Source organism: Micromys minutus (genome assembly GCF_963924665.1).
Source record: "Micromys minutus genome assembly, chromosome: 19".
Classification (NCBI taxonomy): domain Eukaryota; kingdom Metazoa; phylum Chordata; class Mammalia; order Rodentia; family Muridae; genus Micromys; species Micromys minutus.
This window is the reverse complement of record NC_137954.1, coordinates 12,091,263-12,104,942: the sequence shown is the minus strand read 5'-3', so window position 1 is coordinate 12,104,942 and position 13,680 is coordinate 12,091,263. Positions and strand designations below refer to the sequence as shown.

The following is a 13,680-nucleotide window of genomic DNA, read 5'->3' as shown; positions in this document are numbered from 1 at the left end:
TAATAGTCCCACTGTATTTGCTTGTTTGAATAAATACAAAAGTTCATTCTTCAAGAATATTGCAAGTATTTTCACACCACATTTATGGTTTATACTTTTAGGAAAAACCCCAATTATCAGGAATGATTCTCTGTTTAATGTCTAGCAGCAGTTTGGGTCAGATCTCTCTGAAACTGGGCAAAGCTTCACAGTCATGTTATAAAATATACTGTTTGCTTAGTTTCCCACTAAAAGGCAGCAGTCAAAGACCATACACTTAGGATTTTTTCCCTAGATTATCAATGTTTTTATAATTTTTAATAAAAAATTCATAAGCCCAATATTAAGTGATTTCAAAACAAGGAATGCATGGATAAATTGGCTTAAGAAAACCTCATCACGTCTTGACTCAGAGTCAGTCAGTGTCTGTTTCTGTGTTTTCTTGTCTCTCTTCCCTCTTCTCATCTCTCATCCATGCGAGGGAGCAAACCCAGAGTTGTGAACAATGAAGGCAAGCATCCTACTGTGGAGTGACGTCACTATTCCCAAATCACTGTTGTTCCAATTAAGAAACATTGCTCATGTTGGTTCTGACTTGGACTCTCCTAATAATTTTAGGGTAAACACGGCCTTGGTAGCATCGTGGTTGTAACTCCTGGGGGGTGGGAAAGGGGAAGGGGAAGGAACAGAAGACATGTTTGTTTCATAAAGCAGAACCATCTCTACTGACTTGGAAACTTCCTTTCAAAATGGAAGTCTTTACATTTACACAAACTCCTCTTTTGTACCAGCTGAGTTGAATGTTGTTGATCTAAAACACAGCCATTTTTTCCTGAATCAGACACTTTGAACTAAGTAGACAATGATTTTGCTGTGTTTTACTAATCCTGACTCATAACAGAACAAAATATTGGAAAATTACCCTAAACATAATCTTTTACTTCTAAATTTTTAAAAACACTTTTCTTTGAATTATGAAGAAAAGGCCACTGGATACTGTGGTCAACAGGAGACAAAAAAAAAAAAAAAAAAAAAAAAAAAAAAAAAGAAATACCAAAAGTTCTTTAATATTCAAGTGAAAAGACAATTAGGTATAAGGAAATCTATGGTTATCAGAATTTAAGAAAAGTGTAATTTTTAAAGGCTACTATAGTAAGTTGCCCACAGATCATTTTAGGAAAGCCATGCAATAATGCTTTCCTGAAAATAAACTCAACGTGTAAATTTTTATATAACTTCAGAGATTCACAGATCTTCCCAAAGCCCATGGGATCTAATTATCAATACTGCTAGTTGTAGAACTTCTTTGACCTAAAACTCAAAAGTCAATTTTATGAAAACAAACAAACAAAAATTACTTTGAATTCCAAATAAATTAATCAGCTTTTTTTACTTAAAAATTTAAATATAATGTAATATTTAACAAACTATAATAAAATTAGCTATCATCCTAACAGTTATAAGTGTATGTGAAAAAGGATTTTCACAATACTATTTTACCTAAATGACTACTTTAAATTATGCAATATTATTTCCATCAACTATGACTTTTTTTATGGCATTACTAGCAACTCATAATCATCAGGGTAAAATACAGAGAGAATACATACAGTGTTTGCTTAACAAGGACAAGTACACAAAACTTTGAATTTCATAGCTGTAAATTGTGCTGCAAATGTTACTCAAAGGACTGTCTGACCAAAGCCACAATTAGCTTTTTTTTTTTTTTTTTTTTTGCTTAAATATACTATTAATGAAGTACATTGTAAAACTTATCTCTAGTTTTTCTTTTTTCTATTCAACTTTTGTTGCAACTCAATACATCTTATTAGCAACATTAAATATTAGGGATAGAGAAGTGAACCACTGTCCTGTTTCAATGATCAAGGGTAAGCCAATGTCTAAAGGGTCATTTCCTAAACCAGGAGCTTCATGAGTAAATGGATGCTTTTAATGTAATGAACAGTAAAAAGGAAAATGATTACCTAAAGAACACATGAAAAGCCACATCGCTCCAGTCTCTATTATCAAAACGAACTACTTTATTAGAAATATCCTGAATTTTGCTACTTAGATTCAAACTTAAAATACAATATTACAAGTTTGTTTTTTAATGGATTTAATAATTTAGAAATTATTTAATCAAATTATTAAATCAAATCAAATGCATTTTCTCAATTGAATTTTAGTACTGGTTAATAAAACTAGACTCATGTTGGCAAACCTTTAAAAATGGACTTAATACAACCTACAACTTATTTATTTTTGAGACATGGCTTTGCTATGTAGCACAGGCTGGCCTTAAACTTAAGATCCACTGCCTCAGCCTCTCGAGTGTTACATGTTACAGGCACGTGTTCCCATATCAAACGTGGTAATCCATTTTTCAGATTAAAACTGTTAAAGACTTTCAGAGTGGAGAGATACAGCTAAAGTGACAAAGCAATGAACGCAGCTCAGTTCTCCATCACAGCAGGTGCAAGGAACAGTCACTTGAAATCTTGAGTGTTATACTCAGTTTCTCCTGCTGAAATCTGGCTGAGCCGCTTGCTTGAGCCCCACAGTTTCCGAGAAAGCTGACCCGATCGCATCTGTTTAAGGCAATCCAGAGAAAGAAGAATACATGGTAAGGAAAAAACAAGGAGAAAGGAAATCCACCTGTAAGACACTGAGTTTATAAAGGGCAAAACAAGTTTTGGTAGCAAAATCACTAACATGTTGAAAAGATTATGGATTAATAACAAAGCAAATTCATTGCAGCACTAGAGATCAAACTCAAGGCCTCTTCCTGTTAGGTAAATACTGTAGCCCAGAGGTGCCCCCTTGCCATCTTTGTACTGTTATTAGAGATGGTCTCATCGGTTGCTTGGCCTGGCCTTGAAGTCACCCTATGGGCTGGGCAGACTTTCAACTTGTGATTCTTCTACCTTAGCCTCCAACCAGGGACCACAGGTGTGTACTCAAAGAGTAAAGTCTGAGGCATTTTATGAAATTATCACACTAGCAGGGAAAGGTAGGCATAATCCAGGAAACTATCAAGAAACACAGGTTGAATGAAAACATGTTTAAAATTTTAACTGTGTGTTTTTAAGCTTCATTTTATGCTGCATGCCTGTGAGGGTCAGAAGTGCTGCGTCCCTCAGAACTGGACTTACAAACGCTTCTAAGGCTGTGTCCAGGCTAGAAACTGAGCTCCAGCTTCCAGAAAGAGCAACAAATGCTCTGACCTGCTGCAATCTCTCCAGCCTTCCTCTGTCTGTGTGTAGAGTGGATCTTGCTGTACAGCACTGGCATGTCTAGAACTTACTATGCAGACAGGTCTGGCCCTGGGGTTATACACAGGCACACCACACCCAACCTAGTTCCTTCTCTCAAAAACCACCTGCACATACCATATTACCTTCCTCTGAAAAAGCTAGAATGTATCAAAAAAACATGCAATGACCAGGCTACTATTTCCTGAGGAACAAGTGTCATATCTATAAAAGAACAAGTAAATTCATCATTATAGTAAACTCACTGAGAATAAGCACGTGGATACGAAATATCTCTAGTTCTAAAAATGCCTTTTAAAGTCCTGTTTGGTATCTGTTAAAGCAAAATTAGTCTTACTAATAAAACGTAGATTTTATTTTTTACAAGGGTTTTTATGCCACAAATCCACACAGTATTCCTGAGTATTGATTTGGAGTAAAATAATTTTCTTATTTACACAGTAATATAAAGACCAATCCACAAGCATGCTTTCAATTATATCATAGTATAAATACTAGTGACCAACAACTTTATACTTGGCTTCTTCTGAAAAGTCACATTTATGTTTCACGTTATCTATTATGGAGACTTCTGAATCAGTAGAATGAAGGACCAAAGGAGCCCACAACAAGGAGAAACACATGCTGTTGAGTTTTACCTCGGCTGGCTTGCCAACACCCACTACAATCAGCTTGCCATCTTCTAAGCCAACAAGAATGTGGCTGTACTCTTTGGTTATGGAAACACAGTGGATAGGTAATCGCATGGCTAATGGAGTGACACTGAGCTTCAAGCTAGAAGAGATAGAAACCAGATACAGAATGCACACACAGAAGTTTATACATGGAAGGTGACTTCATCATCTACTGCATTCCCACTTTACACATGTCAGATTTACAGCAGATACGATGATACTATAGTTCGTTCTCTCATAGCCTCCTTAAGTTGATCTCCATTTCAAATCTTATTAATTCTTCAATAACACTTCTCTGATTATTCAGATCCTAGCAATCTTTAAGCTCTTCCTGCACATACTAGCTCTCTTTTTGTTGTTTGAGATAGGGTCTTGCTATGCAGGTTGGGCTGACTTTGAACTCACAATCAGCCTCCTGAGTATAGACCTGAATGTACCATCTTGTCAGGCAACTTCTAAAGCATCTTAAACTCTTCAAGGTCAAGTTATTATACTCAATCATCACAATACTGAGCATATAAGCTCTTTCAATATTTTTATCTTGTTGAGCGATAAGTGAAAGATGAATAAAAAGGTCCCAAAGCTCAAAAAGTGCACATGTGTGAATCTTTGTGGTTAACAGGTCTATTTTCTTTGTCTGATATTCCATGATAGATATAATATTAATGTAATATAATATATATAAGTTTCTCTCCCCATCTGTCTATCTATGTATCTATTTAATCCATCCATCCATTTATCTATGAATCCATCTATCCATCCATCCATCCACCCACCCACCCATCCATCTATCTATCTATCTATCTATGAATCCATTGGTTTGGTGTGTGCATGCCTGGTGCATATGGAGGTCAAAGGACAATCAGACGGTTGTCTTTTCCTTCCATCTTCTTTAAGACAAGGTCACCTCTGTTGCTTGTCTGTTATCTGCCAGACAAGTTAGCCCACAAGCTTCTAGAAACACAGGGATCACAGATGCTTACACTATGACTCTGCACCTGGTTTTTACGTGTATGCTGGGAATTTGAACCACACCCTCATTATTATGCAGCAGGCACTTATACCTACTGAACCATTTTCCCATCCATCCCCTACTGCTACCTCTTCCCCAGCAACAGGCCATTTTGAGTACTTACCTGTGGAGCTCTCTTATAGACAACAGCCCTTGTAAGCTGCCAGTGACAATGTGTTCTCCAATTATGCACATGTCTGATATTTGTTCACTCAGGACTTGAGACCCCAGATACCTTCCATTTATAGAAAACACATGCAACACGTTCTTATCCTATAAAGAATTAGGGAACATTAAGAATCTTGAATAAAAGCTGAGTTTTTATATTGCCAATTAAAACTGTAACATAATTAGTAAGATTTTTGAAATAAAAACGTGGCTATATTTAAAGAAAAGGCTTGACAATTATCAGATGGACTTAAAGTCATATTGCTACAAAAAGAAGAGTTTAAAAAAAAAGTTAAAATATTTCCCAGTCTAAAAATATTTCACATTCCTAAAAAAGATGCTCTTGATACTTAAAAGCTTCACAACTATAAGAAAATGAATATATAACATTCAAGTTAATTTCTATACTGTCTTACCCACAAAAGAACTTAATGTTTGCTATGTCTTCTACTTAAAGTCCATGGCATCCCTTATAACCAAGCATAGAGTTTGTCTGTGGGACTGGGTAGTGAGTCTAGGGCCTGGGCTCGCAAGTGAGTCCAGTGAGTCCTACCCTTAGATCTAAGAGATTACATTCAAGTCGTGTGTAATATGGGTCAGCAGAAACCTCTGAAGTGAAATGTAAACGTGGCAAAAGTCTAATGGTGAGAAAGAGTAACTGGATCATAGAATACAAGCTGCCTTGTGTAATGGCAGGGAGGAAATGCGAGGGACTGTCTACACCTACTGCAAAGAAGGGTGTATACCTTGAGGGTGGACTTTTCTTCCAAGCTGGAATAGATGACAATGTGTCCTTCCCAGGATATGGCCAAACTGGGAATGGACAGGAACAGGGAACTCTCACAAGGTGGTCGCAAGGTTCTCATGTACTGACCTTTCTGAACAGTGTGTACAATCACAGTGCCATCCTACACATAGAAGAGACCAGAGATGAAAACAGAAAACAACGAAACAGTGGGAAGGAAACCGAGGAGACAGTTGTCACACCAAGGACATGTGTGCTTCAGGAAAGACCCGGATCTTGCAACCTCAAGTAGTATTTATCTTGCAAAGTGCCATCTTCCTTAACTCATAAGGCCAATAAGATTCCTAAATACAGTTAGCTCCTTTTAAGTTCCTTCTTTATGCATTACTCTGTTTTGCTTACTATAAGAAATTCTATTTCCATACAAGAAACTCCAAATACAAACACTGTTATTCAATTTACAGAGTGTTATCTCTTAAAAACAGACTCTTACCCTTGACCCTGACACGGCCATGTCGAGTTCGGTGCTGATACCCACACTCAGTATCTCATCAGTGTGTCCATAGAGAATTTGAAAAGGTTTAGACGCTAAACCCACAGGAGCACCTCCCTGCAATTAAAACAGAAACTCCTGCTATTTATCCTTTTTGTTTGTTCTATATCAAAGTTTATATTATATACTTTCTCTTAGCAAAATAATATGACAGGCAGTTATAACCACTGAGGTCACTAACAGTCTTCTGTAGATTCTTCAATTATCCTGTCCTTCGAACTTCAAAATTAAACTGAATGGTATCTTAGATGAATTGCTCCAAGTTATTTGCTTTTTTTAATCTACAAATTTATTGTTTCTTAAATTCAACTGAACATCCTGGGCTCTAGGACCTAGAGTTTGAACTTTAGGGGCCTCAACTACATTTATTCTGATTTGCCTTTAATTTTTACAATTTTATTTTTATTATTTTATTTATATGTACGTGTCTGTGTGTGAATACATGCCTCTTGTGTGGATGCTTGTAGAGGTCAGAAGATGGCCTGAGATGCCCTGGAGCTAGGGCTGTAAGCAGTCTGATAAGGGTGTTGGCTATCAAACTTGGGTCTTCAGGAAAAGCAGCAGTACGTGTTGGTCACTGAAACATATCTCTAGCCCCTGCCTTTAATTTCTCTAGCCACCACTCGTTTTGTTAATTGTGTATGTACACATGCACAGTAGCTTGCTTTATTGCTCCTGACTTTACTCCCTTGAGACAGGGCTTCTCACTGAATCTGGAGCTGCTTTTCACTTAGCCTGTCAGGCCACTGAGTCCTGTCACTAGAATATAAGTGTGCACCATCAGTAACAGTGTTTCTACCATTTGTTAGGCAGATGCTCTACTACTAAACTATATACTCAGCCTTTAAAACAACAATCTTTGCAACAAAAGCATTACCAAGTTACTCAGGTTGACTTAAAACTATCACTCTGTATGTAGGCAAGCCTTGAATTTGTGATGCTTCTACACAGGATGAAACTGTAGGCTAATACACAAATCTGTGGAAGAAAATTTCCCTAGAATGCCTTTGTCTTTAAACCTATTTGTATACGTTTACATTTTATTAGAAGAAATGTCAGCTGTGTGTCATATTGTTTTATTCAGTTATTCTGGACAGGTCTTTCTAGACCCTTTGTTTTAGTATTACAAACATTAATTCCCCTGTGAACTCTACTTCCTGTGACACATGTGATCTCCCCTATACACCTCACCTTATTTAATGTTTACAAATCAGGCCATTCCTGTATCAAGCAATTCAAGTAACAGAAAAGCTTTACAATCAAAGTAAAAGAAAAAACAGTTAAATTCATTTAATAAAAGTTGAATATCCAAATGTTAAGTATGGTAATGACAAAACAAAAATTGACCTTGTACTTAAGAATACAGAAAAAAAAATTTTAAATCATTTAAAAATATTTTTTAAAATTAAAGGGAAAATATAGTATTAGCAAATAAAATACAACAGCAAAATGTAGTAACAATAAAAATGAATAATGCTACTTTATTATATGAATTCAAGGCAGTTTGAAACTAAGAAATTTCTTTTTTAAAAAATATTTATTTTCTGTATGTCACTCTTTGCAGACACACCAGAAAAGGGCATCAGATGGTTATGAGCCACCATGTGGTTGCTGGGAATTGAACTCAGGATCTCTGGAAGAGCAGTCAGTGCTCTTAACCACTGAGCCATCTCTCCAGCCCAGTATCATTGTTTTTACTCCACTGCACTAGCTAATACTTGTAACAGGATAAACAAGTAAAGTGATAGATTAGACAACAACTAACTAAACCAGAATCATCTCTAACAATAATCTATAAACACTTGTCCTTACACCCACAGATGAGTGTAGTTTTCACCCCTCATCAAGGAAATTTCTCTTGGTGACAGATAAAGCCTCTGCAAAAGAATTACAACTAATGAAAACACAGAGCTTGGAGCTCAGCCTCAATAAAAACATCTATAAAACAACTCCCATCTCCAAGGCTCAGAAAGAGTGTAAGAGCCACAGGATCAGCCAGTTTGCTGTGAGACTGTCTCCTAGTAACGTCAGAAGGCACACCCATACAGTCTGCAGCGGTTTCCCAGACCTGAACTGAACAAGGATGACAATGGACATGCCAAGTGGATGGAACCCCACACAAACAACAAACGGGCAACTCAGTAAAGCTGACACAGGTGGTATCTGGGAAGAGAAATGGTGTAATTATATAATAATCTCAAAAATGAAAATACAACCTCAGGCCTTGAGCTTTTGGTGATCACTCACTATGCCCAGTTAAGAACAATTTCAGTAAGACTACCACAGAAGAGAAGAGAACCGGTTTTGTGTGTAAAAGTGTGTAGTGTATGTGTGTGGCGAGGAGTGCACTTACTTGTGCACACAGGTATGGAAACTAGGGGCTGTTGTGAGGATATCTTCAATTGCTTCTCATCCTTACTGTGTAAGACAGTGACTCAGTAAACCTGAAGCTTGTCATTTCCACTGGGCTGGCTGGCTTCTCTGCAGCCCAGTGCTAGAGTTACAGGCACAGTGATATACCTCCTTTTACACGGGTGAAGATCTGAACCTAGAGGCTCATGTTTGCCCAGCAAGAAGTTCATCTGGCTAAAAGTTCAGATTTTAAAAAAAGAAAAAACAAACCCACTAATCTAAGAGAATCTGTGGAAAAACTTGTAGTAAAAGGATCACAAAAGAGAAGTCTGCCTAAACAAACACTGTGTTACCAAAGCAAAAGCACTGGCATCATATAAAAGTAGGCAATGGGGAAAGAGTAGAGAGCATAGGAAAAAATTCAGTTGAACGGGCACACGATTCTTGGTTCCTACTGAGCCACAGATGGAGCCATCTAAGACATGTAAGCTATGATACTGGAGCATGCATAACAGGAAGCAGGGGAGACACTGGGGTGTCAGACAGCCTGTTAGCAAGGTAGAAAACACAAACCATCACAACAAAAAGCCCTCTAAACCAATGTCATGATAAGAATGCAGTACCGAGGAAGAACTTCTGGACATGCGTAATTTCTACAGTTCCACCAGACAGGACAGGAGGAAAAGTTATGCTACCACAATTATTTTTCTAGAGAAGCTGGCAAGGAATAATTTTTGGTAGCTATTGAATCGATGAATCAGGCAACAAACCTAGAAAAGAGTGGTATTCAAGATATGGCAGAACTCAGAAAACACAATACAACGAAGTTCAAATATCATTTACTGCCAGAGAAAAACTTGTTACCCCAGTCCTAGACCATAAAATGTGTGGTTATTACCTGTTGTGTTATTTGCCATATCATGCATGTAGTGTCCCTGGAGCCAGAAATCAAGTGTATTCCACAGTAATCTGTAGCTAAGCAAGTCACAATATCTGTTTGAAGAAAAAAATAAAATAAGATGGATATGTTCTGACAGAACAGAATCTTAATGACAACTTCAGTTAATGTTCAAATTGTCACTAAGCCAGGGCTGACAGGATGGTACAGTAAAGGATCCTGCTGCCAAGCCTGGTGATCTGCACTTAATCAATTTACACAAACACGGCAGCAGAGACCTGACTCCTGCAGTAGTCCTCTAACCTGTGCCCACCCCAATGAATAATCAAATGTATTTCTAAATATCAGACGACAGTAGCAGGACATTCACAGGGCCAGTCTGGAGCGCTGTCACCGAGCCCATTCTGGGGTGACATGTGACGTGCTGACTGAGCTGTGCTGGCACTGTGCAGTCAGACTGGAGGATGGATCCACGGGTAATTTTGCTGTTTTCAACTCTCACCCTATTCACATTCTTCTCCAGTTGAAAATTACTGTTTTAAGAAATGTATCCTTAAGAAAAACAGTACAGGGATGGACAGATGGCCCAGCAGCTAAGATTTATGGGGGACTTTTTCAGAGAACCTACGTTTGATTCCAAGCATCTACATGGAAGGTCACAACTATCTGTAAATCCAGTCTCAGGGGATCTGACGACCTCATCTAGCCTCAGCAGGCACTGCATACATGTGGCACACAGAAAAACATGCAGGCAGAACACTCGTACACATAAAAAACAAAAACCTTCCAGAACGGCCCTGAAACAGCTGCACTAAGTAACACCTTGAAACCACAAGCACAGACTGACTCAGTTACCCTCACTTAACAGGCTCACTAAAAAAAAAAAAAAAAAAACTTTTATTCTTATACCAAGACCTGCAATACTAAGGCATACCAAGTTAATATATATTCAACAATTTTATCTCTCACACTTTACTGTTAATAACGTCTTATCTAGTAACAACAAATTGTATTATATGGCCACAACATTGTCATGACTACAATCCAATTTAAAAAAAAAACTTGGTTTAATATCTTTTTTAATGCTTTAATTTTTAAGATTTATTTATTTATGTATATGAGTACATTATTGCTTTCTTCAGACACACCAGAAGAGGGCACTGGATCCCATTGCAGATGGTTTGTGAGCCACCATGTGGTTGCTGGGAATTGAACTCAGAACCTCTGGAAGAGCTGTCAGTGCTCTTAAGCACTGAGCCATCTCTCCAGCCCCAATTTAATATCTTTTAGTATAATATGAAAGTATATTTAATTTATATGGTGCTTAAATGTACCCCCAATGCAAGAAATATTCCTATCAGGAGCATGTGCCACTTTTATACAATAAAAGGAACAGAAAAACAAGTTTTAGGGAAAAGCTAATTCTTACCTATATGTCTGATGTTATGTGAGACAATTTTGCCTTTGGTAAGTGACATTACTTGGATACTATTATCCCAGTGCCCAGCACTGAAGAGCAACTTTGCATCATGTGACACTACAAACAGTTTGGACGTGATTTCCAGTCCTGGAGCAAAAGGACCACTCACTGTGCGCTGAGCTCTGTAAAGATAATCGAAGTTTAGACTTTGCCTTAAGAGATCACTTAGACTATTATAAATTACAAACTATCTCTCTGACGTGGATGCTGATACACTGCTTAATCCTAGCACTCAGAAGGCAGGCGGATCACTGTTTGTTTGAGGCCAGAGAAAGCTACAGAATGAGAACCGTCTGACAACAACAACAACAAAAGATTATTTTTTGTAAGTAGTAAAGAATAATAAGACAATTTACCATTCCCATAGTAGTCTTTTATTCTATATCTGTTATAATAGAAATTTGGTAAGGACTGAATATCAAATATGGTCAGGATGTGATTTAAACACAGCGGAGAGGGAAAGTTGGAAAGAAGAGAAGCACTGGGCAGTGGTGGTGCATGCCTTTAATCCCAGCACTCAGGAGGCAGAAAGGCAGATGGATCTCTTGATTTTGAGGTCTTTACAGTGATATAGAGAAACCTGCCTTGAAGAAACAAGACAAGCAAACACAAAAAAAAAAAATCACCTGTTCTGCATTAAATGTTTAATTACTTACTTTGGGTTTGTCACAGTTTGATCTTTGATGAATGTGAAGTAGTTAGAAATATTTCGGTCATATGGTAGCCATCCATGGGTTCCAATAACATAATTCATGCTTACTGTTATCTGAAAAATATATGAAAATTCAAATAAAAGAACGTGGTTAAGAGTAGCCAGATGCTCACAGATTTTGACACCTACCATTTGAAGGAAACTATAAGACACATGAAAGCAAATCTGAAGTGATTCAAGGGGAAAGCCTGTTAACAGCTTATTGTAAGAATAGCTGTCATCTTTAACAAATTATTTTTTCTTTTAATTTCCCAGGTATTAATAAGGTTAACTTTTTCCATAAAAATATGAAATAAACATTACTTAGATCAGATCAGTAGAGTTACGAACTGTTACAATGTCCATGAAGTGATAGTCTTAGGATGTACTTGATTTTAAAAGTGAAAAGCAAAAAGGTGAAAAGCATTTTACTCCTTCAATCATAGAACACAGGTTACCCATCCTCAGATTCAGAAAACGTTGGAAAACTCCAGTATCTTGCCTGTGGAAACTGCTACAGCACATTTTTATCATGCTTGAGTTACAAAATTAGAATGAGACAAACCTAGGTTTAGCTCCTGTGCCAAGGCCTCAGATCCCTACTTGCTAGCTCTGTGATTTGGGGCACTGTACTTCTGAGATTTAATCTCTTATCTGTAAAAGGAAAATAATAGTTTCTACTTCACAGGGATACTGGGTAGATAAGAATGAATTCATAGAAAAAGCATTCATACTGAAATGCTCCAGGATGCATACTCTTAGTAAATCTGTGTTAGTTTCGACTATCACTATTACATAGTGTGGTGGTTCCTAGTTATGCTAATGTGTCCATTTCACACATGCTAGGCTGGAGTTCTACCACAGAGCTAGCCCCCTAGCCTTGATTATTTTAAACATATTCTTTTAGGGGCTGTAAAGGTGACTCAGTAGTTAACCCTTTTCTGATCTCTGCAGGAACCAGGCATGAATGTGGTATGCATCAAACAAGCAAAACATCCACACACATAAAATGTGTTTTTAAAAAATTCTTTTTAAATGTTTGTTATTGGGGCTGGAAAGACCACTCAGTGGGTAAGAGCACTGACTGTTTTTCCAGAGGACCTAAATTCAATTTCCAGCATCCACATGACATCTCCCGGCCTTCTATAACTCTAGTTCCAGAGGCTCTGACAACTCTCATATACATATATGCAAACAAAACACCAATGCACATACAATTTTAAAAAATTAAGTTTATTATGGGGTCAATGAGATAGCTTAGAGGGATAAGGCAAGTGCCACCAATACAGAGGACCCAAGATCACTTCCTACCGCACGGCAGAAAGGGAACCCAACAACTCACTCTTGTCCTCTTCCTCTAGATGCAGGCTGGCACATGCATAACCTCATAATACACACATAATGAATCTTAAGATGTAACTGAAATATTTTTACATTTATTCCTTTTTGGTTAACTAATAAATACAGACATAGCAGTCTGAAACAGATAGACATTGACTTACCAGCAACTCAGGGCTTCCTTGAGACATAAAAGAACGAGATTGATTTTTGGGGATGACGGCCTTTAATAGTGGAATACCATCACTAATTCCCTGTTTCAAAAAAAAAATGTTTAATGGGTGATCTGGTTCATACTTAGTATACACAAAATAATGAAAATTTCTTTTTTTTTTTAAACAAGAAGGGACCCTATGATACTTTACTCTACATGATCATGTAATAATTGACTATACAATGTGGGAAAGGAACTACACACCATGTTTGAGTAGCTAGCACATTTGAATCATCTAAAACCTATCACCATCTGTTCTAATACTCTGTTGGCAAGCAGATGTACATGATCACAGAAGAAA

At 37.3% G+C, this 13,680-nt stretch overlaps 1 protein-coding gene across 1 annotated transcript in view; it reads right to left on the bottom strand.

Annotated features, from left to right (window-relative positions):
- Positions 1 to 1,219: 1,219 nt before the first annotated feature.
- The window catches only part of NBEAL1 (neurobeachin like 1), a 123,091-nt gene continuing 110,630 nt past the window's right edge, over positions 1,220 to 13,680 (bottom strand). The window contains exons 48-56 of the mRNA XM_080932926.1: positions 13,330 to 13,419; positions 11,793 to 11,902; positions 11,086 to 11,258; positions 9,657 to 9,751; positions 6,347 to 6,463; positions 5,855 to 6,016; positions 5,065 to 5,213; positions 3,893 to 4,028; positions 1,220 to 2,570 (exon numbers count right to left, since the gene is read on the bottom strand). Coding sequence (XP_080789052.1) covers positions 2,469 to 2,570; positions 3,893 to 4,028; positions 5,065 to 5,213; positions 5,855 to 6,016; positions 6,347 to 6,463; positions 9,657 to 9,751; positions 11,086 to 11,258; positions 11,793 to 11,902; positions 13,330 to 13,419 — 1,134 coding nt within the window. The 3' untranslated portion in view covers positions 1,220 to 2,468. The remainder of the gene's footprint in view (positions 2,571 to 3,892; positions 4,029 to 5,064; positions 5,214 to 5,854; positions 6,017 to 6,346; positions 6,464 to 9,656; positions 9,752 to 11,085; positions 11,259 to 11,792; positions 11,903 to 13,329; positions 13,420 to 13,680) is intronic.